The sequence below is a fragment of the Nomascus leucogenys genome, chromosome 17, assembly GCF_006542625.1.
Source record: "Nomascus leucogenys isolate Asia chromosome 17, Asia_NLE_v1, whole genome shotgun sequence".
NCBI classification, from domain to species: Eukaryota; Metazoa; Chordata; class Mammalia; order Primates; family Hylobatidae; genus Nomascus; species Nomascus leucogenys.
The window spans coordinates 83,669,306-83,695,336 of record NC_044397.1 but is presented as its reverse complement, the minus strand read 5'-3'; the positions used below and the strand labels follow the sequence as shown (position 1 = coordinate 83,695,336).

General features: G+C 52.7%; 1 protein-coding gene across 2 annotated transcripts in view; it reads right to left on the bottom strand.

Annotated features, from left to right (window-relative positions):
• SPTBN4 (spectrin beta, non-erythrocytic 4) overlaps positions 1-26,031 on the bottom strand; it is a 113,174-nt gene that overhangs the window by 41,541 nt on the left and 45,602 nt on the right. The window contains exons 14-19 of one of the 2 annotated variants that reach the window (XM_030797442.1): positions 19,616-20,564; positions 17,746-17,883; positions 13,247-13,997; positions 9,772-9,974; positions 4,327-4,417; positions 689-835 (exon numbers count right to left, since the gene is read on the bottom strand). In XM_030797442.1, the coding sequence (XP_030653302.1) occupies positions 689-835; positions 4,327-4,417; positions 9,772-9,974; positions 13,247-13,997; positions 17,746-17,883; positions 19,616-20,564 (2,279 nt within the window). Of the gene's footprint in view, positions 1-688; positions 836-2,867; positions 2,982-4,326; positions 4,418-9,771; positions 9,975-13,246; positions 13,998-17,745; positions 17,884-19,615; positions 20,565-26,031 lie in introns of those variants that run through there. The other variant, XM_030797443.1, reaches the window with a different exon arrangement.

The window sequence follows — 26,031 nt, the reverse complement described above, 5'->3', positions numbered from 1 at the left end:
TGAGGGTTGAGGTTTGGAGCAAATATCTACCTCAGTCCCTCCAAGACTGAAGTCAAGGTTCTCAGTGGCCCAGAGCTACTTAGGTAACATTAAGTATTAAAAGTAACAAGACCATAGTAATTACAGCTCTTAGGTGTGTGGCCTTGTGTTAAGCACTTGATGTACACAGAGCCCAGGAAGTAGCTATATTTATTATTGCCTTAATTTTATAGAAGAGCAAACTGAAGCTCCAAGAGGTTAACACAATTACCTAAGGCCCCACAGCTGGTAACAGGCATAGACACAATTAGAACCCAGGGCTCTAAGAATCCAAAGTTTACTTTAACCCTGGGCTTCCCAGGGGCTGTCCCAGCCGATCTCCCCAACCTTCCATCTTAAATGCCCCAAATGGTATGGAAGGAACCTGGTAGAGGAGGTTATATTAAGAAATGAAATATTTAACAAACAGGAGGATACAGGCACCATTCAGAAGAGATGCTGGCCATTTTACAGATGAGCAAATTGAGGCTCAAAGAGGTTACATGAATCACTCAAAGCCACATAGCTAGGAGCAGATCTGGAGCTGATTTGAGTCAGTCCAGAGGTGTGAGACCAGCAGGATGGCAGCAGAGGGTGCAGCAGGTGAGACATGGGCTCCTTGGAGGCCTCCTGCACCTGGCACAGGCAGAGGGGCCATCAGCTTCCTCACCCTCTCGATCTTCTCCAGCCACTCCTTATTCTGAGCCAGCTCGGCCATGAATGCCTGGTGCCGGAGCCATCTCTTATGCAGCTTGTGGCTGTCCTCCCGTGTGCCATCCCGCGCCATCAGCATCTTCTCATGGATCCAGCCATCCAGCTGTGCAGAACAGGGCAGGAGGGCTCAGCCGGTCCTCTCAACCTGCCACAGCCCCCCATCCCCTTCAGGAAGTCCCAGGTTCAGGGCCTGGGCTGCTAGGGTGTATAGGTGGAAGGAATAGGAGAGGTTGAAAAAAACTTTGCAAGTGAGGCCTTTATATTGGGGGTGGGTGCAGCTCAAGCTCTTTCCTGGATAGAGGATGGATGGAAGAGTCCCCAGAATGCCCAATCCTCCGCCCCCCGTCCCCTGTCCTGAGGGAAGCCCTCCTCAACTCCCCACAAGCCCCCAAGGCAGGGCCAGTCAGCCCCTTAGACTTGTGGACAGATCACCCCAAAACAAGCTCTCCAACCCAATTTAGCTAACTCTCAATTCATCCCCAGGACCACCCCTCCCATAGCAATACTTAGACCCTTCATTTAATCTTAGCCACCCCATAATAAGGACCAATTCAACCCATTCCCAAGGGTATCAACCCATTCCCAAGGGTATCAAATGAAGCCCCCATATCTAGCCCCAGTTCCTCCAGTATGGCCAGATCAACTCCCCAAACAACCTCCCAATTAAAGCCAACTCTAGCTCTCTCTAAATTAACCCTCCAATCTGGAGTAGACCCATCCTCCATAATCGAGATCTAGCACCCCTAATGAGCCCACAGGGCTCCCCAGTTCTAGCCCTGGGACTCTAAGACCACAGATCCCCAAACCATGACCAGTTCTAGCCCTCAACCAAAGCCAACCCCAGCCAAATGTGAAAAACAAAGCTGTGTTCTGGCTCTCCAAACCAGTCTACCCCAAAATCTAGCCACAGACTCTCCATCGTGGATCAGATTGAAACTCCCAAGCCCGGCCAGCACCCCCACCCCTACAACTAAAGCCAGTTCTAGTCCTCCTACCCACCAACAAAACCAGTCATCCAAAACGCAAGCACCAAGAGTGGGCCCCTCTCATGGCACTGGAGAGGATCAATCACAGGCTGCTTTTTGAGCCTCCCCCAGCTCCCTCCAGTAAAAAACCAGACTTATCCTCCAAGCCAGAACTTCCCCACTCATGACCAAACCTGGCACCTGAAACAGTTTGCTCCTCCCCTTTCTCCTCCCCACTCCAGTCACAAGATCCTCCCTCCTCCCTCCTGCAAAAAGAAAAAAAAAAAAATCAAAACAAACACTGGACTCCAGCTCCGCGGTCCCGGGAGGCAAATGCAGTCATAGCCAAGGACAAATCCCAGATCCCCAGCCGGCCAAACCCCAGCCCATGTCCCTGGGCATATGCTCCCCAGGGGTCCAGGAGAGCATCACAATCCTTCATACACACACTAGAACCAAGTCCAGTGCTGAACCCCCCAACTCAATTCACAGGTTCCCGACATGCAGGGAAGAGTCCAACGGCAACCACAGCCCGCATTGAAAGCAGAGCCCTTAAAGAGATGGTACCCCATCCTCAAAGTAAAGCCCCCTCAAAAGTGATTCCTTCATCATGGAGGGCAAAACCAGACTATCCAACAACCCAGGAAAAGCCCCACAAAGTCAGAGCTCCCTAGACCCAGAGAAAATCCAAGACCCCCATCATCCAAGGCAGAGCCCCCCGAAAGTGATTCGCCTCCATCATCCAAGGCTAATACAGATCCTCCCAAAACAAGAAAGAAACCCCCCAAAAGGTTGAGAAACCCCCAACCCCAGGGCAAATCTTAGATGCCCCATTACCTGGAGAAGAGCCCCCCCTAGAAAGGCTGAGACACCCTGAACCCTTAGGGCAAATCCAGATTACCCTAGAAGTGGTCTTAGAAGTCCCCCCTTTGCTTCGCTCCCCTCCCTTGGGGGCCGGCCCCTCAGTCCCTACCGCGCCAGCACCGCGGACAGCTCCCGGCGTCCTTGCCCCTCCCCCAGGGCGGGGGTCCGGGCGCCTGCCCGGCCCGCCCCCGCCCCGCCCCGCCCCTCCCTCCCGCGGCCACGGCGGGCGGGCACGCGCCCGAGCCCCCTCCCCTGTCTATGTCCGCGGGGTGCGCGCCAACCCCCTCCCCTGGGCGCCCCCGAGACCTGAAGCGGCAGTGGCGTTGGCGGGGCGTCCCTGCAGCGGGCGGGCGGGCGCTCGCCCCTCCACTGCGACGGCAGCGGCAGCGGCGGCGACGGCTGAGGCTCTGGCGGCCGCGCGCCCCCTCCCTCGCCCCCGCGCCGCGGCCGCGCGCCCGCCCGCGTGCGCCCCCTGCCTGCCTCCCTGCCAGCCTCTTTGCGGGGCTCCAGGTGGGGGTGCAGGAGGAACCACCACTCGCCCCAAGGCTTCGGGTGGGGGGCTTCTGCGCCATCTCAGATGATTGCTACCTGATCCAGAACAATCTCACGAGGGATGGGGGGCGCTCCTGGACCAAATCTAATGCCGGGAGGGGGCGCCTGGGGCTTGGACTGCCTCACTATGGGAGTGGGGATTATGGTGAGGGGCTGGGTGGGGGCCTCGTGAACCATCTCCAATGGGAAGAAGCTCGGGCTCCTGGCCACCACATGTGGACAGGGGATATGGGAGGGCGACCTGGAACATCTCACAATCTCCAGTGGGGGCGAGGGGGAACAGGGGGTTCCTCCAATGGCTCAAGTCCCGGCCTACCCCAGTTATGGGGGAGGGGGGGAAGGGTATGGAGGCCCTTGCTTATTTCGTATTCGGCGAGAACAATCTCCCATGGGCGTTCAACATAGAGGGGAGGGTCGAATCATCTTTAATTGAGGCTGAGAGGTTTAGGGGTTAGACCTGGTTCCTGAACCAGCTTTGGTTGGAAGAAACTTAGGTACGGGGTGATGATGGAGGAGGGGATGATCCTGGGTCACACAGATGGAGGGGCTCGGGGCCAGGCCTATCTCTGTTTAGGGTTTAGGAAAATGTTTACTAGGCCACCTCTAATGTTGCCAAAGTCTAGAATCGTTTCTATGGAATGCAAGGGAAGGAGGGGAAGACAGCAGGTCTCCTGAACCGTCACTAATAAGGAAGGGGGCCTGGACCATCTCGGATTAGGGGAGATAGTCCCTAATGTGTGCAGATCATCCCTAAGGGAAGGGGCTTGATTTCTGAACACCTTTAAAGGGGCGAGGGCTTGGTTCAGAGCCATCGCTGGCTGCAGGAGGGCGCAGGGCCGCTGGCCCCCCCACGGCCCTCAGCCCTTATCCCCACCGCCCGCCCCGCCCCTCTCCTGGGGTAGAGCGATTCTCACAAATCTCAGGAGAGAAAGGTGAGATCAGCGCGCGTCCCCGCGGGACCCGTAGGCGCGGACACGCGCGGTTGCCAGGGGCGCCCGGGGCCCCTCCTTCCTTCCCCGGAGTCGGCGTGGGCGGGCAGGGACCTTCGGAGCATGCGCACTGAGACCCGGCTCCGCGCGCCCCCTGGCGGCTTAGAGCGAGCATCGCTCCGCGACCCACTTAGACGGGGCGTCCCCACCCCCACCTCGGCCGAGAAGCACTTCTCTCCCGACTAAAGGGGATGTCTCCGTCCCAGCACACCTGGAGTTCCTACCTCGTGGCAGTCTCGGAGGAAGTGCTGCAGCTCAAGTTGGTCATGTAGCTTTTGCATCCATTGCTGGGCCCGTAACTGGTTTTCTTGGTTCCTGGAGATGGGGAGATAAGGGCTGGGGAAAGGCCCCGGGTGGGGGGGGGGGTAGGGGGGCGGCGCTGGCAGTAGGATTGTGAGGGCATTGGGCTGGGTAGGGGAAGAAGGGCGTGGAAAATATGTAAGAGAGAGAGAGGAAATAGTGGGGCAAAGCCAGGGACGGGGCTGGAGAAGGGCAGAGAGAGAGACAGAGGAAGAGAAAGGGAAAGGCGGAGACAGGCACTTAGAAAGAAAGAGATATAGACGGAGAGAAAAAAAGGCAAGTCCAGAGAGAAAGATAACAGAGAAGTAAAGACAGACATACCTAGAGACAAAAACAAAACAAAACAAACGAGAAAGTGCAAAGAGACACCAGAAAGAGAGAGAGAGAGAGAATTAAAAAAGACGAGAAAAGAGATGGAACAAGGCAGAGCCAGAAAGATACTCAGGGAGCAGCAGACGAGGAAAGAGAGGAGGCAGAGAGAGGGAAAGTGACAGGAGGAGTCCGGTCAGGGACAGCCCATAGAGAGACAGGCAGGGGAGTGGCAAATGCCACCAGGAAAAGACAGCCCCACAGACGACAGACAGACCAGGGGGCTGCAGAGTTGGAGAGAGGGAAGAGAGCAGAGTGTGGGGAGAGATGACAGCAGAGTCGCAGAGAAGCTGAAGTGGGCACTCCTGCGGGCAGAGCCAGGCCCTTGGCCTGACTGAACTGACCAGACTGGACCCAGGCCGCACCACCCTGGAGCCGGCTGGGACCATGGGCCCCGGGCAGTCTGGCCTCCTGCCCACAGTGCAAGGCAAAGTGCCCAAGAGGCCTGGTGGATGGGGCTGGGGCATCCCACATGGGCTCCCATGCATCCCTGTCCTGTTGCTATCTGTCTCCCCCAGGGAGAGAGAGAGAGAACGAAACTATCCTCCCAGGGTCACCATGAGAGTCCTTAGAGTCCTTTTTTTTTTTTTTTTTTTTTTTTGAGATGGAGTCTCGCTCTGTCGCCCAGGCTGGAGTGCAGTGGCATGATCTCGGCTCACTACAGCCTCCACCTCCCAGGTTCAAGCGATTCTCCTGTCTCAGCCTCCCAAGTAGCTGGGATTACAGGCACCCACCACCAGGCCTGGCTAATTTTTGTATTTTTAGTAGAGACGGGTTTTCGCCATGTTGGCCAGGCTGGTCTCGAACTCCTGACCTCAAGTGATCCGCCCGCTTTGGCCTCCCAAAGTGCTGGGATAGGAGTGAGCTCCTGCACTCGGCCAATCTCAGAGGCCTTTCTGACCTTCCAGGCCCCACACCCCCACCTGTCCAAACTCTTATCCTCCTCGCACTCTTCCCCCTCACTCTGTGGTAACTGTACTGGCCTTCTCGCTGTGCCTTGAGCAAGCCTCAGGCCCTTGGCACTAGCTGTTCCCTCTGCCGGGAATGCTCCTTCCCCCAACATCTACTCAAAGATCACCTTCTTCGTGAGGTCCCTCCTGACCACTCCCCAACACTTTCTGGCTTTCTTCCCTTCTTTAATTTTCTCCTTAGCACTTAACACAATCTAACACATGCTGTATGTTAGTTATTTATCTTGTCTGTCTCCCATGCTAGGATATATGATTTCCACGAGGGCAGGGATTTTTGTCTGTTTTCTTCATAGATGTGTCCCCAATGCCTAGGAAAAGGGCTTGGCATACAGTACACACTCGACTTATATTTGTTAAGTGACTGAATGCAAGAAACACAGTGGCAGAGAGAAAAAAGAGATGGGATAAACAAAAGTACAGTATCTGTGAAAGACAGAGGCAGAAAAGACAGACAGGGTTAGAAAGGTGCAGATGGAGGGAGAGAAAAGCAGAGAGAAAAACAGACAGGGAGCAGGAAACAGAGATACAGAAATAGATAGATGGAGGCAAAGAGACAGAGTGTATAGGAGACAGTTCCAGAGACAGAACCAGAGAGAAGGAACAGGAAGGGCCTGAGACAAGCAAGCGAAGCACTGACTGCCTCCTGCCCAACTTAGCTCAGGAGCCAGGAAAGACAAAATGCCTCTGAAATTGAGCTGAAATCAATCCTTCCGGGCCTTCAGCAGCCAAACTGTAAAGCATCAGTCCTAGAGATGATGAAGACCCTGAGTCTCCATGAAGGGGAAAGAACAACAGAGTAGGCTGGGCGCGATGGCTCACACCTGTAATCCAAGCACTTTGGGAGGCCAAAGTAGGAGGATTGCTTGAGCCCAGGAGTTTGAAACCACCCTGGGCAATATAATGAGACCTCATGTCTACAAAAAAAGGATTAAAAATTAGCCGAGCAAGGTGGCACATGCTTGTAGTCCCAGCTACTCAGGAGGCTGAGGCAGGAGGATTGTTTGAGCCCAGGAGATCGAGGCTGCAGTGAGCAGTGATTGTACCACTGCACTCCAGCCTGGGCAACAAAGCAAGACCCTGTCTTTAAAAAAAAAAGAAAGAAAAGAAAGCAACAGGGTTCAAATCCAAGCTGTGGCACTTCCTGGCCATGACTCTGGGCAAGTCAGTTTTCCCCTCTGAGCCTCACATGCAAAATGCAGATAAGAACAGCACCTAGTGGCCGGGCGCGGTGGCTCACGCCTGTAATCCCAGCACTTTGCGGGGCCGAGGCAGGTGGATCACTTCAAGTCAGGAGTTTGAGACCAGCCTGGCCAACATGGCGAAACCCTGTCTCTACCAAAAATACAAAAATTAGTTGGACATGGTGACTCTTTCCTGTGATCCCAGTACTCAGGAGGCTGAAGCAGGAGAATTGCTTGAACCCTGGAGGCAGAGGCTGCAGTGAGGCGAGATTGCGCCACTACACTCCAGCCTGGGTGACAGAGCGAGACTCCATCTCAAAAAAAAAAAGAACAGCACCTCACACACAGGTTCCAGGTGAGGGGCCAGGCAAGCTGAAGCTCTAAGTGACTTCCCTTAATGTCACAGATTGAGGGGTGAAGCCAGGTCTAAGACCCCCAGGGCCCCAGTCCCCAGCTCTGTATGGCTGTGCCCCCTTGTGGATGTGGAAACTCCTCCCACTCCTCCCACAGGGTAGGAAATGTGTCCCTAGACAAATAAATGACTGGGATGGTGGGAAGGTGCAGAGATTAGTCCGTCTCAATCCCTCTGTGTCCACACCTCACCCACCACAAGCCTGGGGCAAATGCTGCCTCTCCCACAGCGGCTGCACGTCTCCCATCCGGGCCCTGACCTTTCTGCCTGGGCTTCCTCCATCCCAGCCCTGAGCATTCTGGGCCATCCTTGTCAGATAACGTTCCAGCTCTGTGAGGCAGGAATCATGTTCTGTCCTGGTCATCTCTGTGACCACACCCCCACTCCATACAGAGAACGGGCTCAGTACATGTTTAATTGAACTGGAGAATGAGTGAATAAACAATGGAGTGAAAGGAGCAATTAATGAATGACTGAAAAGTAATGAATGAATGAATCATGGAATGAACAGTCCCCCAGGCTCCTCCTCCTCGTTTTGATGAGGCTGGCATGCAGCAGGTGCTCAAGAAATGTGGAACAGGCCATGCTCAGTGGCGCACACCTATAGTCCAGCTACTCAGGAGGCTGAGGCAGGAGAGTTGGTTGAGCCCAGGAGTTCCAGGCTGCAGTGAGCTATGATTGCACCACTGCACTCCTGCCTGGGCAACAGAGTAAGATCCCTGTCTCAAAAAAAAAAAAAAAAAAGTGGAACAAAGGAAGGATCCAGGCCTGGATGGAAAAGGGGGCACTAAATGATGAGTTTGCATCCTCAAGAACAGAATTCCCATAAAAGTTTCCTTTAGAAACATGCTGCCTTGCCCCAGATAAATATAAGGAAAGGATGTCTGAGCCGTAAACAGAAAAGGGGTAGCGGTCTTGGGGCTGGGGGTGGCACAGTGAAGTGACCAGGGATGCTTTCTGTCAGGAGATGGGAAGACAGAAGGAGGGGTACTGGGTCCTCTTCTGGCCTGGATCATGCCAGACAGAGCCAGAGAGCCTGAGAGGAGAAATTTAGGGTCACCAGGAGGAGCAGAAACTGCTCTAATGACAGACAGAACTGGGTCTGGAAGACGAGAAAGGACTTCCCATGATGGCTGGAGGTGGTGGTGCTGTTTTGTTCAGGGCCTACCTACAATAGTGCCTGGCACACAGTAGATGCTCAATAAATGTCTTTGCTTGATTAGTGCAAGGACGGACAAGAGTGTGGTGGCAAGAGACAGATGGTGACAGAAGCAGAGAACAATGAGGTTCAAGAGATGAGAGAGACACACAGACATGCGGACACTCACTCTGCATGCTTCCTAGAGTGGCTGGGGCCAGGAAGAAGTGCTTATGCAAAATATTTGACAACCAGCCTGGCAGGGGACACTGTCCCATCTGGAAAGCTGGAGCACACCTGTGCCTGGCCTCTAGCTGCTGGATCTGGGGAGGTCTGGGGGTTCCCAAGGAGGGTGCAGAAGAGCAGGATGGATAATGGGCATCTAGGGAAGTAAGTTAACACATTTTTTTTGGAGGGGGGACAGAATCTTGCTCTGTCATCCAGGCTGGAGTGCAGTGGTGTGATCACAGTTCATTGCTGCCTCAATCTCCCAGACTCAAGCAGTCCTCCCATCTCAGCCTCAAGAGTACCTGGGACTACAGGCACGTATCACCACGCCCAGTTTGTTTTTTTTTTTTTTAATTTTAGAGAAGAGGTCTCACTATGTTGCCCAGGCTGGTCTGGAACTCTTCAGCTCAAGCAATCCTCCCGTCTCAGCCTACCGAAATGCTGAGATTACAGGCATGAGTCACTGCACCCAGCCTAACATTTTAACAACAGGACCAGCTATCCCATGCTGAGGGCAGGCTTGAGAAAGAAACCTTTCGTTGTATATCCTTCTGTATCTTGTGGGTTGACAGCCTCAGGTTACCTTTTCACAATATATCCACTTAAGGCCAGGTGCAGTGGCTCATGCTGCTAATCACAGCACTTTGGGAGGCCAAGGCGGGTGGATCACCTGAGGTCAGGAGTTCAAGACCAGTCTGGCCAACATGGTGAAACCATGTCTCTACTAAAAAGACAAAAATTAGCCGGGCATGGTGGCTCATGCCTGTAGCCCCAGCTACCCGTGAGGCTGAGGCAGGAGAATCACTTGAACCTGGGAGGTGAGGGTTGCAGTGAGCCAAGATCGTGCCACTGCACTCCAGCCTGGGCAACAGAGTGAGACCCCGTCTCAAAGAAAAAAGTCCACTTAAATCAAATCTAAGACAACATGGAATTAAATCAAAATAGGAAAGAGCCCCAGAGAAGCAGAAATTGTGACGAAAGGAGTGGGACCCTGGCCTCCCACACCACTCCGCTATGCTGGGCCCCATCTTCTGCCCCCTCCCTGGGGTGGATGAGTCTGGGGGACCTACTTCTCCAGCAGCCGGGTCACAGCCTCCTGAGCCTGCTCCCCGTAGATGTTGCCCTGCCTCAGCAGGCCCTCTGCAGCCTGCACAGCCACCTGCATCTTTTGCTGGCTCAGCTCCATGGTGGTGAGAAAATCACGGTGCTGTTTCAAGGCCTCCTCCACCGATTCCACTGTGCCCGGGAGCTCCGCACCAGACAGCGCCATCTCCTGGGGAGGAGGGAGCATGGTGCAAAGGTCAGCCTCATTCCATTCCAGGACCTGTGAGAGAGGCTGCCAGCCTGGCTTGCCACCACTCCCCGCAAGCTTGCAAGCATAGAACATTCCAGTTGTGGTCCCACCTCGGGGCCGTTGCCCATGCTGGTGCCTCTGCCTGGCAGTCTGTCCTTCCAGATACCCCCATGGCTGGCTCCTTCACTTTCTTCAGGTCTCTGACCACCCTGCCAAAAATATCAACTCCCACCCCAGCCCTATCCCACTACCCTCCTGTATTATTTCTTTTTGGCGGGGAGGGAGCAGATGGAGTCTCACTCTGTTGCCCAGGCTGGAATGCAGTGGTGTGATCCTGGCTCACGGCAACCTCCACCTCCTGGGTTCAAGTGATTCTCCTGCCTCAGCCTCCCAAGTGCCTGGGATTACAGGTGCATACCACCATGCTCGGCTAATTTTTTGTATTTTTTGGTAGAGACGGGGTTTCGCCATGTTGGCCAGGCTGGTCTCAAACTCCTGACCACAGGTGATCTGCCTGCCTTGGACTCCCAAAGTGCTGAGATTACAGGCGTGAGCCACCACACCCGAGCAACCCTCCTGTATTATTTCTTATAGCATATACCTGGCAATATTAGCGATGCATTGACTTCTTTACTCTCTCCTCCCCCACATACTAGAATGTCAACCACATGAGGGCAGGATTTTGTATTTTGTTGCCTGAGGTGTGCTCAGCCCCCAAATAGTGCCCAGCACAGAGGAGGCACTCAGTAAATATTTGGTTAATATGAAGACTGAAGGCTGGGCACGGTGGCTCATGCCTGTAATCCCAGCACTTTGGGAGGCAGAGGTGGGAGGATCACTTGACCCCAGGAGTTCAAGACCAGCCTGGGCAACATGGTGAAATCTCATCTCTATTAAAAATATAAAAAATTAACCAGGCGTGATGGCACGTGCCTGTAGTCCCAGCTACTTGAAGGGCTGAGGTGGGAGGATTGCTTGAGCCCCATAGATCAAGGCTGCAGTGAGCCGTGATCGTGCCACTGCACTCTGGCCCGGGTGACAGAGTGAGGTCCTGTCTCAAAAGAAGAAGACAACTAAACTGGGTACTGTGTGAACTCAAGGAAGTTCTTTTCCCTCTGGGGTTAGTTTTCTAACTAGTAAAATGGGTGGGTCAGGGCCGGGCACAGTGGCTCACACCTGTAATCCCAGCACTTTGGGAGGCCAGAGCAGGGGGATTGTTTGAGCCCAGGAGTTGGAGACCAGCCTGGGCAGCATAGCAAGATCCTGTCTCTATTTTTTAAATGGGTGGGTCAGAAAGGGTCTCTCAAGACCACTTCAGCCGGGCGCGGTGGCTCATGCCTGTAATCCCAGCACTTTGGGAGGCCAAGGCGAGTGGATCACGAGGTCAGGAGATCAAGACCATCCTGGCTAACACGGTGAAACCCCATCTCTACTGAAAATACAAATAATTAGCCGGGCGTGGTGATAGGGGCCTGTAGTCCCAGCTGCTCGGGAGGCTGAGGCAGGAGAATGGCGTGAACCCAGGAGGCGGAGGTTGCAGTGAGCTGAGATGTGCCACTGCACTCCAGCCTGGGCGACAGAGTGAGACCCCGTCTCAAAAAAAAAAAAAAAAAAAAGACCACTTCAGCTCCATATCTAGTAATCTTATGATTCAGGGGCTCTCTGTCCTTTCTGCTCCACTCCCTATATCAGGATTTCCCAAGCCCTGGGCCAAGGGGTACTAGTCCATTGCCTGTTAAAAACTGGGCCGCATAGCAGGAGGTGGGCAGGCAAGTGAGCATCACTGTCTGAGCTCTGCCTCCTGTCAGATCAGCAGCAGCTTTACATTCTCATAGGAGCGCAAACCCTATTGTGAACTGCGCATGTGGGGGATCCAGGTTGCACGCTCCTTATGAGAATCTAATGCCTGATGATCTGCCGCTGCCTCCCATCACCCCTAGATGTCACTAGATGGGACCGTCTAGTTGCAGGAAAACAAGCTCAGGAATCCCATTGATTCTACATTATAGTGAGTTGTATAATTATTTCATTATATGTTATAATGTAATAACAATAGAAATAAAGCACACAATAAATGTAATTCGCTTGAATCATCCTGGAAACATTCCTCCTTTTCCCACCGGTTTGTGGAAAAAATTGTCTTCCAGGAAACCGGTCCTTGGTGCCAAAAAGATTAGGGACTGGGCCTGGTGTGGTGGCTCATGTCTGTAATCCCAACACTTTGGGACGCCGAGGCAGGCGGATCATGAGGTCAAGAGATCAAGACCATCCTGGCCAACATGGTGAAACCCCATCTCTACTAAAACTACAAAAATTAGCTGGACGTGGTGGCTCGTGCCTGTAGTCCCAGCTACTCGAGAGGCCGAGGCAGGAGAATCATTTGAACCTGGGAGGCTGAGGTGTCAGTGAGCTGAGATCACACCACTGCACTCCAGCCTAGCTACAGAGCAAGACTCCATCTAAAGAAAAAAAAAAAAAAAGATTGGGGACCACTGCTGCAGATAATCCTTAAACTGGGTCAGCATCCCTTTGATAACCAGTATAGGCAGGCACCCTTTCTAAGATGATCCCCAAACACTGGACAATCTGAAAACTGGCTGTTCCATCTTGCCAAAATTCTCAAACTTGGTTCCCGTCCCAGAGTGATCTCCAAACTGGATTGGCTGTCCCCAGATAACCACTGCACTTGGTTCCTCATGCCACAAACACAGTCTCCAGAGAATCCATAGTTGTCATCCCCCGAAATGAAGATATTGTGCTAATTTAGGTATCCATGCCTTGTAATCCACAATCACTGACTGACTCCAATAACCCCTCAGCCTGTTACCTACCTCCATAATCCTAATCCTTTGTTATCCATACCAAGATCTTCTTTGAACCCCACTTAACCATCACCAATCAACCTCATAGTCTTATCTCCTTTCAGATAATCCACGAACCCAGGAAGCCACTCCAATAAATATCCTCGTGCATTACTTAACTCGGGATAGCCCACAAACGGTCACCTCCGATGACACCAACCTACCCCACTGATCATACTCCTCAAATTCTGTTACATACACGCTTCCACACACACTGGATGATCCACAAACTCAGTTATCCATTCCGGATACTCTCTCAACTCCCACCCACCTGAGAACCCAGTGGTCCCAGGAAACACTCTCCTCCCCACCCCCGCATGTCCCTGTCCCTGCAATCCCCCCCGCGACCTCGGACTCTCCCTCTCCGAAATGTACACCCCGAGTGGGCACCTGGTTACGCAGCACCACGAGGGCCTGGCGAAGATCCCGCAGGAAGAGCTGGTAGATGTGCGCCTGGACCAGCGCCTCCCTGCGTGCCTCCCACAAGCCGAGCAGTTTATGCCAGCCAAGTTCGAGGTGTGGCAGCCACTCGTCTAGTGCCAGACCCGGGCCCAGCTCTGCGCCGTCGGCGGCCAGCAGCGCCTCGCTGGCCGCCACGATGCGAGCATAGTCTTCCTCGCGCTGGTCCACTTCCTCCTTGAGCGCAGCGTGGCGCGCCAGCAGCGCGTCCGCCTCTTCTAGGCTGTTGGGCAGGGGCCCCTCGCTGCCGCCCGCCGCCTCCTGGGCGCGCACGAGCCAGTCCAGGAAAGCGTCGAGGTCATGTAGGAAGCGCTGCAGGCGCCCTGCTGCCGCCACCGCCTCGCCGCAGGCCTGAGCCGCGCTGGCTAGCGCCCCCCACTCGGCGCCCAGCTCTTCCGCGCCCTGGTGCAGCCGCGCCGCCTGCGCCGGGAAGCGCTCAGCCAGTAGGGCTGCCTCCTCCAGAAGGGCCGCCTGGCGCGGCTCCAACGCCTGCAGAGCGGCCTCTAGGCCGCTAAGACGCCACTGCAGGGCGCCGCCGGCCCGGGGCGCGCTCTCCACAGCTCGCCGCTTCTCACGCACCTGGGCGCGCACCTCGGCCACCTCCAGTACGTGGTTCTCCACCAGGAGCACCGCGCTCATTTCCTCTTTGCGCTGTTCCACTAGCTCCACGATGCGGTTCCACCTGCCCAGGGGAAAGAGAGTGACTTGAGGAGGACAGGGACTCTTCTTGGGCGCGGAGGGCTCGCCGACCCAGGGTAGAATGCAGGCCCAAGCCACCCAGCCACTGTGGGACCTCAGAAAGTTTCCCCAGTTTCTGCCGGTGTAAAATGGAACCCTACCCAGCACTTTCGCCTAGGGCAGCCGTTCTCAACATTTAATCTGATCGAGGACAAAACTATCTTCATAAAAATGTGTTAAGACGCTGTTTGCTTTTTCACTGTCCTTCTTTCCCGAGTGTTCAGTGGAGTTTTCCAGAGGTGGCAAGAGAGACTGAGTGCAGAAGCCAACTCTGACTTAAGAGAAGCCCAGCTGCCATCTCTTAAACCAGACTTTAAAGAGATTTGCAAAGGTGCGAAACAATGCCACTCTTAGCACATTTTTTGTTATGAAAAGTTATTTTTTATAAAAATGTTAGTTATATTAACATATTAGATATTTAGATTTAAAAACATTTTTTTAAGACATGAGATCTCACTGTGTTGCCCAGGCTAGAATGCAGTGGCTATTCATGAGCTTGTTTATAGCACCCTGAAGCCTCCAATTCCCAGGCTCAAGCAGTCCTCCCACCTCAGCCTCCCGGGTAGTTGTGACTACAGGCACGCACCACTCCCAGTTTATTGTTATTTTTAAATAATGTTTTCAAATTTCTCAGCCGGGTGCAGTGGTTCACACCTGTAATCCCAGCACTTTGGAAGGCGGAAGCAGGTGGATCGCTTGAGCTCAGGAGTTGGAGAGCAGCCTGGGCAACATGGTGAGACTCCTAAAATACAAAAATTAGCTGGGCGTGGGGGCGCATACCTATGGTCCCAGCTACTTGGGAGGCTGAGATGGGAGGATTGCTGGAGCCTGGGAAGTTGAGGCTGCAGTGAGCCATGATTGTGCCACTGTACTCCAGCCTGAGTGACAGAGTGATGAGACCCTGTCTCAAAATAAATAAATAAAAATAAAAATATTTTAAATTTTCTCAGTATTAAGTTCTAATATAGTAAATAGCAATAGATATGACCCACTAAAACAAGCTCTTGGGGTCCTCAATAGTCTGGGTTTTTTAAATTTTGTTTTCTTTTTTAGACAGAGTCTTGCTCTGTTGCCCAGGCTGGAGTGCAGTGGCACGATCTCAGCTCACTGCAACCTCTGCCTCCCAGGTTCATGGGATTCTCCTGCCTCAGCCTCCCAAGTAGTGGGATTACAGGCGTGTACCACCACACCCGGCTAGTTTTTGTATTTTTAATAGAGATGGGCTTTCATCACATTGACCAGGCTGGTCTCAAACTCCTGACCTCAAGTGATCTGCTTGCCTCGGCCTCCCAAAATGCTGGGATTACAGGCATGAGCCACCATGCCCTGCCTGTTTCTTGCATAAAGCCATTATGATTCTCTAAATATCTTGTTCATTTATTAGTGTATTTATCTGTCTTTCTGCGCCCTCTAGAATGGACACACCACAAGGACAGAGATTAGGACTCTGAAATAGGACGGATCCAAGTTCAAGTTCTGCTCTGGCCAGATTTGCCATGTGACCTTGGGCAAATCATTTCCTTCTCTGATCTTCAGTTTCCTTATCTGGAAAATGGGGATAATAAAGTCCACTTCATTGAGTGTGTAACGAGATCATGTGGCTAAAGCACTTGGCATATAGATCTCTCTACATGCTGTAAATCGTTATTGTTGTAGTTATCTTTTTAGGCCTGGATGCTTTGCGATTGTCTCGGCTACAGAGGTTCTAAAATCCCTGGATATTGGAATCTTACAGCACAGAGTCAAGAGCAGTGTTTTGGTGGGGCGCAGTGGCTCATGCCTGTAATTCCAGCACTTGCAGAGGCCAAGGCAGAAGATCACTCGAGCCCAGGAGTTCGAGACCAGTCTGGGCAACAAAGTGAGACCCCATCTGTACAAAAAATACAAAAATTAGCCGGGTGCAGTGGTTTGCATCCATAGTCCTGCTACTCAAGAGGCTGAGGCAGGAGGATTTCTTGAGCTCGGGGCGGGGGCGGTGAAGGCTGTAGTGAGCCATGATCGTACCACTGCACTCCAGTCTGGGTGAAAGAGCAAGACCCTGTCTCAAGAAAAAAAAAAAAAAAGAGCACAGTCTTTGAAGTCAAACATATCCATCTTCAAAGCCCGGTTTGATCCCCTAACTTGCGGTGTAACCTTGGGCCTCCATCGTCGCCTCCCTGAGGTCCAGTTTTCTCCTCTCTAACGTGGGGTAGTTTCCACCCCATAGTGTTACCAGGAAGACTGGATATATTAGCTAAGTAGCTCCAGCTCAGGATTCAGCCAGAATTGCATTTGACTCCTACTTATAGACTGAGTAATCTTGGATAAGGAGTTTACCTCTTTGGACCTGTATCTTCATCTATGAACCCCACCTGCACTGGGAGAATTGCTGGGAGTATTCCAGAGGTACTGATATTAGTTTGTTACTTATCTTAAAGGGTTCTGGGCTAGGAGCAATAGCTTACACTGTAATCCCAGCTCTTCGGAAGGCCGAGGTGGGAGGAGGCCAGGAGGGTTTTGTTGTTGTTGTTGTTGTTTTGACATAGATTCTCACTCTGTCACCTAGGCTGGAGTGCAGTGGTGTGATCTCAGCTCACTGTAGCCTCTGCCTCCCGGGTTCAAGCAATTCTTCTGCCTCAGCCTCCTGAGTAGCTAGGACTACAGGCACATGCCACCATGCCCAGATAATTTTTGTATTTTTAGTAGAGATGGGGTTTCACCATATTGGTCAGGCTGGTCTCGAACTCCTGACCTCAGGTGATCCACCTGCCTTGGCCTCCCAAAGTGCTGGGATTAGAGGTGTAAGCCACCACGCCCAGCCAAGCCCAGGAGTTATAAGACCAGCATGGCCAACATAGTGAGACTCTGTCTCTACAAAAAAAATTTTTTTGATTAGCTGGGCATGGTGGTGTGCACCTGTAGTCCCAGTTCCTCAGGAGGCAGAGGTGGGAGGATCACTTGAGCCTAGGTGTTGGAGGCTGCAATGAGCCATGATCACGCCACTGTATTCCAGCCTGGGCAACAGAGCAAGATCCTGTCTCAAAAGTGAGTGAAAGACAGAGAGAGTTCTGAATTCTAGGACCTTTACTATGGAAATTGGGATATTGGGAATTTTTTTTTTTTTTGAGACAAGATCTGGCTCTATTGCCCAAGTGGCACAATCTCTGTTCACTGTAATCTCTACCTCCTGGGCTCAAGGCATCCTCCCACCTCATCCTCCCATGTAGCTGGGACTACAAATGTGTACCACCATGCTTGGCTAAGTTTTGTGTGTGTATATATATATATATTTTGGTAGAGAAAGAGACAGGGTTTCACCATGTTGCCCAGGCTGGTCTTGAACTCATGAGCTCAAGCAATCCACCCATCTCAGCCTCCCGAAGTGCTAGGATTACAGGCATGAGCCACTGTGCCTGGAAGAATGTTGGGATACTTTAGAAAGTTATATAAAGTGCTTGGGAATACTCCTGGCAGATTATAGATATCCAATAAATTCTTTCTGGACAAATAAATGAACAGCCAACTGAAATGTCTGTTTTAATTTTACCAGGTCATCACCACTATTGGGGATTATGATTTTTGGTCAACATTTGGTTGATTTATCAGGTGGCCATTAGGATTCCAGGGGTTTGAGATTGCACATCTTGCTGTCCATGGTTGTGTTAGTGTGGAAGGGAAGGACGGGAGGGACTCCCAGCCCCAGGCCCTCCTACCTGCTGTTGAGGTGGTCCTGGCAGGAACGCACCTCATCTGAACTGGGGTGGCCTCCTTCCACCAGCTCCTGGACCGTGTGGTTCACGTCCAGAACGCGGCCCATCAGGCTGTTCATCTCTTGGTCCAGGCTCTCGAATCTGCAGAAGGAGGATGGAGATGCTCAGACACCCAAACCCTGCAGACCTCGGTTTTATGAAATGCCTTCTACTGGTTCTACTCCTGATTCTCCATCTACCCTCCTTTTCAGCCTCCTTTATGGGCTCCTCCTCTTCCACCTGCTGTTTATTTAATCTAATTTAATTTAATTAATTTATGTATGTATGTATTGAGACAGAGTCTTGCTCTGTCACCCAGGCTGGAATGTAGTGGCGCGATCGTGGCTCACTGCAACCTCTGCCTCCCAGATTCAAGTGATTCTCATGTCTCAGCCTCCCAAGTAGCTGGGATTACAGGCATGCGCCACCACGCCCAGCTAACTTTTCTATTTTTAGTAGAAACAGGATTTCACCATGTTGGCCAGGCTGGTCTCCAACTCCTGACCTTATGTGATCCACCCGCCTCGGCCTCCCAAAGTGCTGGGATTACAGGCGTGAGCCACCACGCCTAGCGTCTACCTGATATTTAAATGTGACATTCCTCAGCAGCAACTCCACCCTGAGCCCTCTGGGTTTTCCCTCACACCCTTCTTCGATGATTCCACCCAACCCCATAGCCTTGGTCTTCGCCCCTGAACTCATGACACTCACGCCTCAGTCTCCAGCCTCAACCTCTTACCTTTTGAACCTGTCTTCAGCCTCAAAGCCTGCTGTATACCTTCTTGGGGCTATTCACACCCACCTGACTCAAATGTGTTCTTCCTCTGGGCCCCCATGTTGGGGACAGCACTGTCACCCCCCAGGCCAGAGCCCTGGGCTTTGTTTTGGAAAATCACTCTGGCCATCAGCCTCCATGGCCTGTCTACTTACCTCCCACCCTGGTCTAATCCTGTTCCACTCCATTTGGATCCCCACCCCAGTTGCCTCTCTGGGTTCCCAGCCACAGCTCTCACCTGCTCCAACCCGCCCTCCACATAGCAGCCACTGAGGTCTATTTTAAGCTGGACATTGTCCTCCCATCTTTAAATCAATGTTTCAAAGAACTGGGCAACTGCGGGCACAATAGGGGCAAGGAGCAGCCCTGTGTTTCCAGCAGTGCCCAGCACAAGACCTAGAAAGGCATAGGCACTCAGTAAACACCTGCTGAATGAATGTATGGATGAACAAGATGCTCAGAGAGAGTGGTGCAGAGGGGGAATAGACATTGTTCACCCACTAATTGAACAACTCATTGCTAAGTCAGCCAACAGACAAGTCAGTATACAATATGTCATGGGATGGTAAGTGCTACAAAGAAATATAAAACACGATGAAGCAATGGAAAATGGCAAGGGTCAGAACTATTTTAGTAGCTAGGGAGGTGACATTGTGCATTGGGAGGCCTCCCAGCAGAGGGGCCAGGCTGAGGTGTCCCTGTAGAAGTGTAGGTTGTTTATTCCATGCTTGGCGAATGTAAGCCTGGGTAACAAGAGCAAATGCTGGGGGAATGCTTCCTCTACCCCCAGGCATTTGCTTCGTATTCTGCATGTATGAACTCATTTACCCTTCATCACAAGCCTGAGTAGGGACTAATATCACCCCCATTATACAGGTGGGCAAGCTGAGGTTCAGGAAGGTTAGGCAGGTTGCAGAACTGTCACAAAGCTGGCTATGGGTGAAGCAGGGATTGGAACCCCTAGTTCCAGCTGAGCGAACATGGGAACTGTTGAACCAATGAAGGTGAGACTGGGTGCATGAGAAAGGGGACCCCGGAGTCCCACATGTGCGCGCTCACCGGTGCTGCACCACCTCGACGTCGTCGAGTGAATCCGGCACACGCATGGAGAGCAGCCATTGCTCCTTCTCGCCGATCCACAGCTCACACGCGTGCACCTCGCCAAACATGCGGTAGACGGCGAGCGCGTCCCGCAGCCACTGGCGCCGCAGCGCCGCCACTTCGGTCACCTCAGCGAACAACTGCTCTGCTTCCACCACGCGCACCTGCAGCGCCACCACCAGTGGCCCTGCGCCACTGGCACCCCCGAGTGTCGCCAGCTGGCGCCGCAGGCCGCTCACGGGCCCGCGATGTGCCTCCACCTCCCCGGTGAGCGCGCGGTGCTGGCGCGCCAGGCGGCGGCTGGAAGCTTCGTCGTGGCCGAAGTCACCGGCGGCTGCCAGGCGGTAAGCGTCGCGAAGCCAGTCCAGCAGCCCGTCGAGGTCAGCGCCGAACTGGTGCAGCGCCCGCGCCTCCTGCAGCCGCCGCTCTCGCCGTGCAGCCGCCTCTTCCAGCCGCTGCCAGCGGCGCCGGGCGCTGGCCGCACGCTCTGCCAGGCCCACCAGGTGCACCGTCTCTGCTCCCGGGCCGACGGCACCGCCGGCCGCAACCAGCTCCTCGCCACACCGCAGGGCCTGCTGCAGCAACGCCCGCCGCCCGCCCAGCTCGCCCTGCAGGATCTTGTGCTGGGCCAGGAGGCGCGCGGTGCTGGACAGGTCATGCGCGCCGCCCGCTGTGCCCGCTGCGCCCGCTGCGCCCGCCGCACCGCCGCCGCCCGCAGCCTCCAGGAGACGCTCCTTGTCGCGCGCCCAGCTCTCGGCCTCCTCTAGCTCCTGCAGCAGCGCCCACAGGCTCCGCGAGGCCTCCAGCTCCGCGCGTCGCCGCGCTGCCTGCTCCTGCAGCTCCGCCAGGCAGCCGTGCACGTGGTTCACGCGGTTGCAGATGACCTGCGGGTCGCAGGGCTGGTAGCCTGAGCCAGGAGAAGGGGAGCATCCAGGATTGGTCACAAGCCAAGGGGCGCCCAAGAGGGGATGGTGCGGGGTACCTACCCTGTCTTTGGTGTGACTTCATCAGGTGCCGGGTCACGTGGCCCCCTTCCAGGCAGTCTTCCCTGACACCCCAAGGCTGGAGCAGGCTCCTCCTCCACCCTCTCAGGCTTCTCTGCTTCCCCATCCTAGCCCAGACTACTCTGTGTTGTCATTGCCTTGTCCTGTCTCCCCCACTGGACTGAGAGCTCCTTAAGGGCAGGACCTGGGGCTGTCACACCCTATCCCAAACACTGCCCAGCAAAGGGTGGCGCCCAGAGCTGTAGCCTAGTGAATGTAGTGATTTGTTGACTGAATGATGGATGGATTCAGAGCATCTCAGATTCTGTATATTTGAGTGAAAATTGTGCTTATGTCAGAACTGAGTCAAATGAAACTTCTTTGTTTTTTGTTTGTTTGTTTGAGACAGAGTCTTACTCTGTTGTCCAGGCTGGGGTAGAGTAGCGTGATCTTGGTTCACTGCAACCTCCACCTCCAGATTTAAGCGATTCTCCTGCCTCAGCCTCCCCAGGAGCTAGGATTACAGGCGCCCGCCACAACGCCCAGCTCATTTTTGTATTTTTAGTAGAGACGGGGTTTCACCATGCTGGCCAGGCTGGTCTCAAACTCCTGACCTCAAGTGATCCACCCACCTTGGCCTCCTAAACTTCTGGAATTACAGGCGTGAGCCACTGCCACCGGCCAACTTCTCTTTTCCTAAGCCAACAAATCACTACATTCACTAGGTTTCTAGGTTCCCTCTGTCATCCTCTGCCAGTATCCTCTGTTGCATTATCTATCAATCCTAGTGGTTACCTGCACTCCTTTTTCTTTTTAAAATAGAGACAGGATCTCACTACGTTGGCCAGGCTGGTCTTGAACGCCTGGCCTCAAGCAGTCCTTCCACTTGGCCTCCTGAAGTGTTGGGATTATAGGCAAGAGCCACCATGCTTAACCCCAAACTCCCTCTTTTTCCTTAAATATTTCACCTTCCTCCTGGATGGCCAGTTGGCGACTAGAAAACAGTAAAGTTAATTTAATGGGTCACAGCCAGCATTTGTTTGGTGGAATAGAATAGAAGGAATGGAAAATATCACAATGCAAAACAAGTATTTTTGTTGTTGTTGTTGCTATCGTTGTTTGGTATTGTTTGTTTTATTGAGACAGAGTCTCGCACTGCCGCCTGGGCTGGAGTGCAATGGCTTGATCTCAGTTCACTGCAACCTCCACCTCCCAGGTTGATGTGATTCTCCTGCCTCAGCCTCCAGAATAGCTGGGATTACAGGCGCACGCCACCATGTCCAGCTAATTTTTTTGTATTTTTAGTAGAGATGGGGTTTCGCTATGTTGGCCAGACTGGTCTTGAACTCCTGACCTCATGATCTGCCCCCCTCAGCCTCCTAAAGTGCTGGGATTACAGGCGTGAGCCACCGCGCCCAGCCTGGAAGTATTGTTTTATAAAACCTCTGTGTTAGCCTGTGTGTCCATGTATGCATGTGAACTCTGAGTCATGAGGTAAGTGTATTTATTTATTTATTTATTTTAGAGATAGGGTCTCACTCTATCACCCAGACTGGAGTGCAGTGGCATGATCATGGCTCACTGCAGCCTCCAACTCCTGGGCTCAAGTAATCCTCCCGCCTCAGCTTCCTGAGTAGCTGGGACTACGGGCCCACAACACCATGCCTGGCTAATTTTTTTTCTAAGCTTTTTGTAGAAATGGAGTCTCGCTGGCTGGTGTCCAATATCTGGGCTCCAGCAATTCACCCACCTTGGCCTTCCAAAGTACTGGGATTACAGGCATGAGCCACTGCCTGGCTGTGTATTTCTTACTGGATCATAAAAGTGAGAGAGACACTGCCCTAAGTGGGATGTGGGATTTCTGTAATTCTGGACATTCGCTGACTCAAACCACAAGGTATCCCACTGAATAATAGTTACAATAACAACAGCTTCTTGCCAGGCGCAGTGGCTTATGCCTGTAATCCTAACACTTTGGGAGGCTGATCACTTGAGGTCAGGAGTTTGAGACCAGCCTGGGCAACATGGCAAAACCCCATGTCTACCAAAAATACAAAAATTAGCTGGGCGTGGTGGCGTGCACCTGTAGTCTCAGCTACTTGGGAGGCTGAGGTGGGAAGATCACTTGAGCCAGGGATGTTGACACTGCAGTGAGCCGAGATAGAGCCACCGTACTCCAGCCCGGGCAACAGAGTGAGACTCTGTCTTAGAAAACAAAACAACAACAACAACAAAAACAGCTTCCATGTACCCAGCCCTTACTCTGACGCAATGTCATTTGATTCTCACAACCATCCTATGAGGCCAGTATCCTTATCAGCCCCATTTTCCAGATGAAGAGACTGAGCCTCAGAGAGGGGAAGGATTGCCCTAGGATCAGCTAAGAAGCGGTCCATCAGGAGCTCACACTCTGGACCACCCATCAGGCAGCGCTGCCTCCCATCCCCATGACAACTCACTCCCCACACTCGCACTCCCCACACTGGCCCCTCTGCTGTATTCTCGGGGCTGCTGATTGTCACAGGAGTCGGGAACTCACACGGTGAGGGCAAAGGGAGCTTCCTGAGACAAACCTAGCTAAGGTGAAGGAGAGGGTCCCAACAACCTCCCCTGGAGGTGAGATGGGGATGGGAGGGAGCTGAGCCAGGGTCAAGATGTCCACACCAGGGTGTGTAGGGAAACTTCAGCATTTGCATTTAGGATGTGACCCAGGTCAGCTAGGGTGAGAAACTTCCCCACCAACCTGCAAGCCAGACAGGTTCTTCCTTTTCGAATAATGCTCCAAGATTCCAAAGGGCTGTGGGCTCCAGATAAAGTAGGAAAACATCTTAATGGAGAGATACGGACCAGCCTCAAGACCCTCTTATCAGCTCCATGGCCTGGGCCTCAGTTTCCTCATCAGTGAGAAAGAAAAAAAGCAGCCCCGACTGCTGTCAGCACTCAGGGCTAGCCATGGTGTTCTGAGGAGTATAAATAATCTCACAGGCCGGGTGCAGTGCCTCACACCTGTAATCCCAGCACTTTGGGAGGCTGAGGTGGACAGATCACCTGAGATCAGGAGTTCGAGACCAGCCTGACCAACATGGAGAAACCCAGTCTCTACTAAAAATACAAAATTAGCCAGACATGGTGGCACATGCCTGTAACCCCAGCTACTCGGGAGGCTGAGGCAGGAGAATCGCTTGAACCCAGGAGGCGGAGGTTGCAGTGAGCCAAGATTGCGCCATTGCACTCCAGCCTGGACAAGAGCAAAACTCCATCTCAAGAAAAAAATTAAATAAATAAAAATAATAATCTCACAGAAACGGCCAGGGACAGTGGCTCACGCCTGTAATCCCAACGCTCTGGGAGGTGGAAGCGGGAGGATTGCTTGAGCCCAGGAGTTCAAGACCAGCCTGGGTAACATAGAGATATCAAGTGTGTCAAAAAAAAAAAAAAGCAATAAACAACAACAATAATAAAAAAAAATCTCACAGAACACTCGTATCAGATGGGGCCACTCTGACCGCGATGGAGTAGGACAAAACCAAGCTCACTCCATAATCATGCCTGAGTACAGACAAAATCAAGGTCACTGTGCAAACCACAAAAATGACCACGCATCCCCCATGCCGGCTAAGATGAATGACAGCTGCCAATGACTGCAACAGCCTCCTTCTGTTCCTCCCACCACCTAGCTCAAAATGATTAAGATGCCCGATCACCTAGTCACCCTCATATTCTGACAGCATCCAATCCACAGCAAAACTCACTACACTGAATCATCTTCCAAATCACCTAACACAAGCCCAAATCCTACAATAAGCCACCAGTCATATATATGTATATATTTCTTTGAGATGAGGTCTCGCTCTGTTGCCCAGGCTGGTGTGCAGTGGCACGATCTAGGCTCACTGCAACCTCCGCCTCCCAGATTCAAGCGATTCTCCTGCCTCAGACTTCCAGGTTGCTGGGATTACAGGCGCATGCCACCACACCCAGCTAATTCTTTTGTATTTTTAGTAGGGATGGGGTTTCACCATGTTGGCCAGGCTGGTCTTGAACTCCTGACCTCATGTGATCCACCTATCTCGGCCTCCCAAAGTGCTGGGATTACAGGCGTGAGCCACCGCGCCTGGGCCCCCATCATACACTCTTGCTGAGATGCCCCACAGCTCCCCATGGTGCGTGTAAAGAGCCACCAAACCCAACTTGGTTTGACCACAGAGGGACTCCTGGTGGTCTCTGGCTGGACGGCATTGACATAAGTAAGACAGGAACCTTATTAGAGCCAGTCTTGGTTTTGCCTATTAGCATCCGTGTCCCATCCATATCTGGTAAGGGCGTCCCTCTCTCTTCTTTTTCAGTCTAAGTCTTTGGAATGGGCTGACCCCACTCCTGGCCCTGGGGTAGGCATGTCACATGCACGTGGCCAATTAGATCACTGCATGCCCTGGGGCCACAATGATTGGCTGAGCAATGTTGGAACCCACTGTGAACCAATGCGAGCTCTCCTAGGACTTTTAGTCAGAACTCTTGGGAGAAAGGGGCCTGGGTCCCATTGGCTCTGCTAACCTGTTAGGCTGTACATACCTGGGGCTAAATGATCCCAGATTTATACCACAAGGGGCAGGACTGCTCAACAGTGACACCAACACAGAGACTAGCGATGAAGAGAGAAGAGAGAGATGGAGTCTTCTTTTTTTGTTTTGAGAAGGAGTCTCGCTCTGTCACCCAGGCTGGAGTGTGCAGTGGTGCAATCTCGGCTCACTGCAACCTCTGCCTCCTGGGTTCAAGCAATCCTCCCACCTCAGCCTCCTGAGTAACTAGGATTACAGGTGTGCACCACTATGCCTGGCTAATGTTTTTTGTATTTTTAGAAGAGACGGAGTTTCACCATGTTGGCCAAAGCCTGACCTCAAGTGATCCACCTGCCTCGGCCTTCCGAAGTGTTAGGATTACAGGCATGAGCCACCGTGCCTGGCCTGAGTCTTTTTCTTTTTTTTTTCTTTTTTGATACAGAGAAGGGATCTCGCTATGTTGCCCAAAACTCCTGGCCTCAAGCAATCCTTCCATCTCGGCCTCCCAAAGCTCTGGAATTACAGGCATGAGACACCATGCCCGGCCTCAGATGAAGTCCTAAAAGCACCCTTGAGCCATACCTGGATCCAGCCATGCCTGAGGTAAAACCCACCCTTCCCCAGACTTTTTTTTTTTTTTTTTTTTTTTTTTTTTTTTTGGTGACAGGGTGTCAGTCCAGTTGCCCAGGCTGGAGTTTAGTGGCACAATCTTGGCTTACTGCAGCCTCGACTTCCCAGGCTCAGGTGATTCTCCCGCCTCAGCCTCTGAAGTGGCTGGGACTATAGGTGTGCACCACCATGCCTACCTAATTTTTTGTATTTTTGGTAGAGA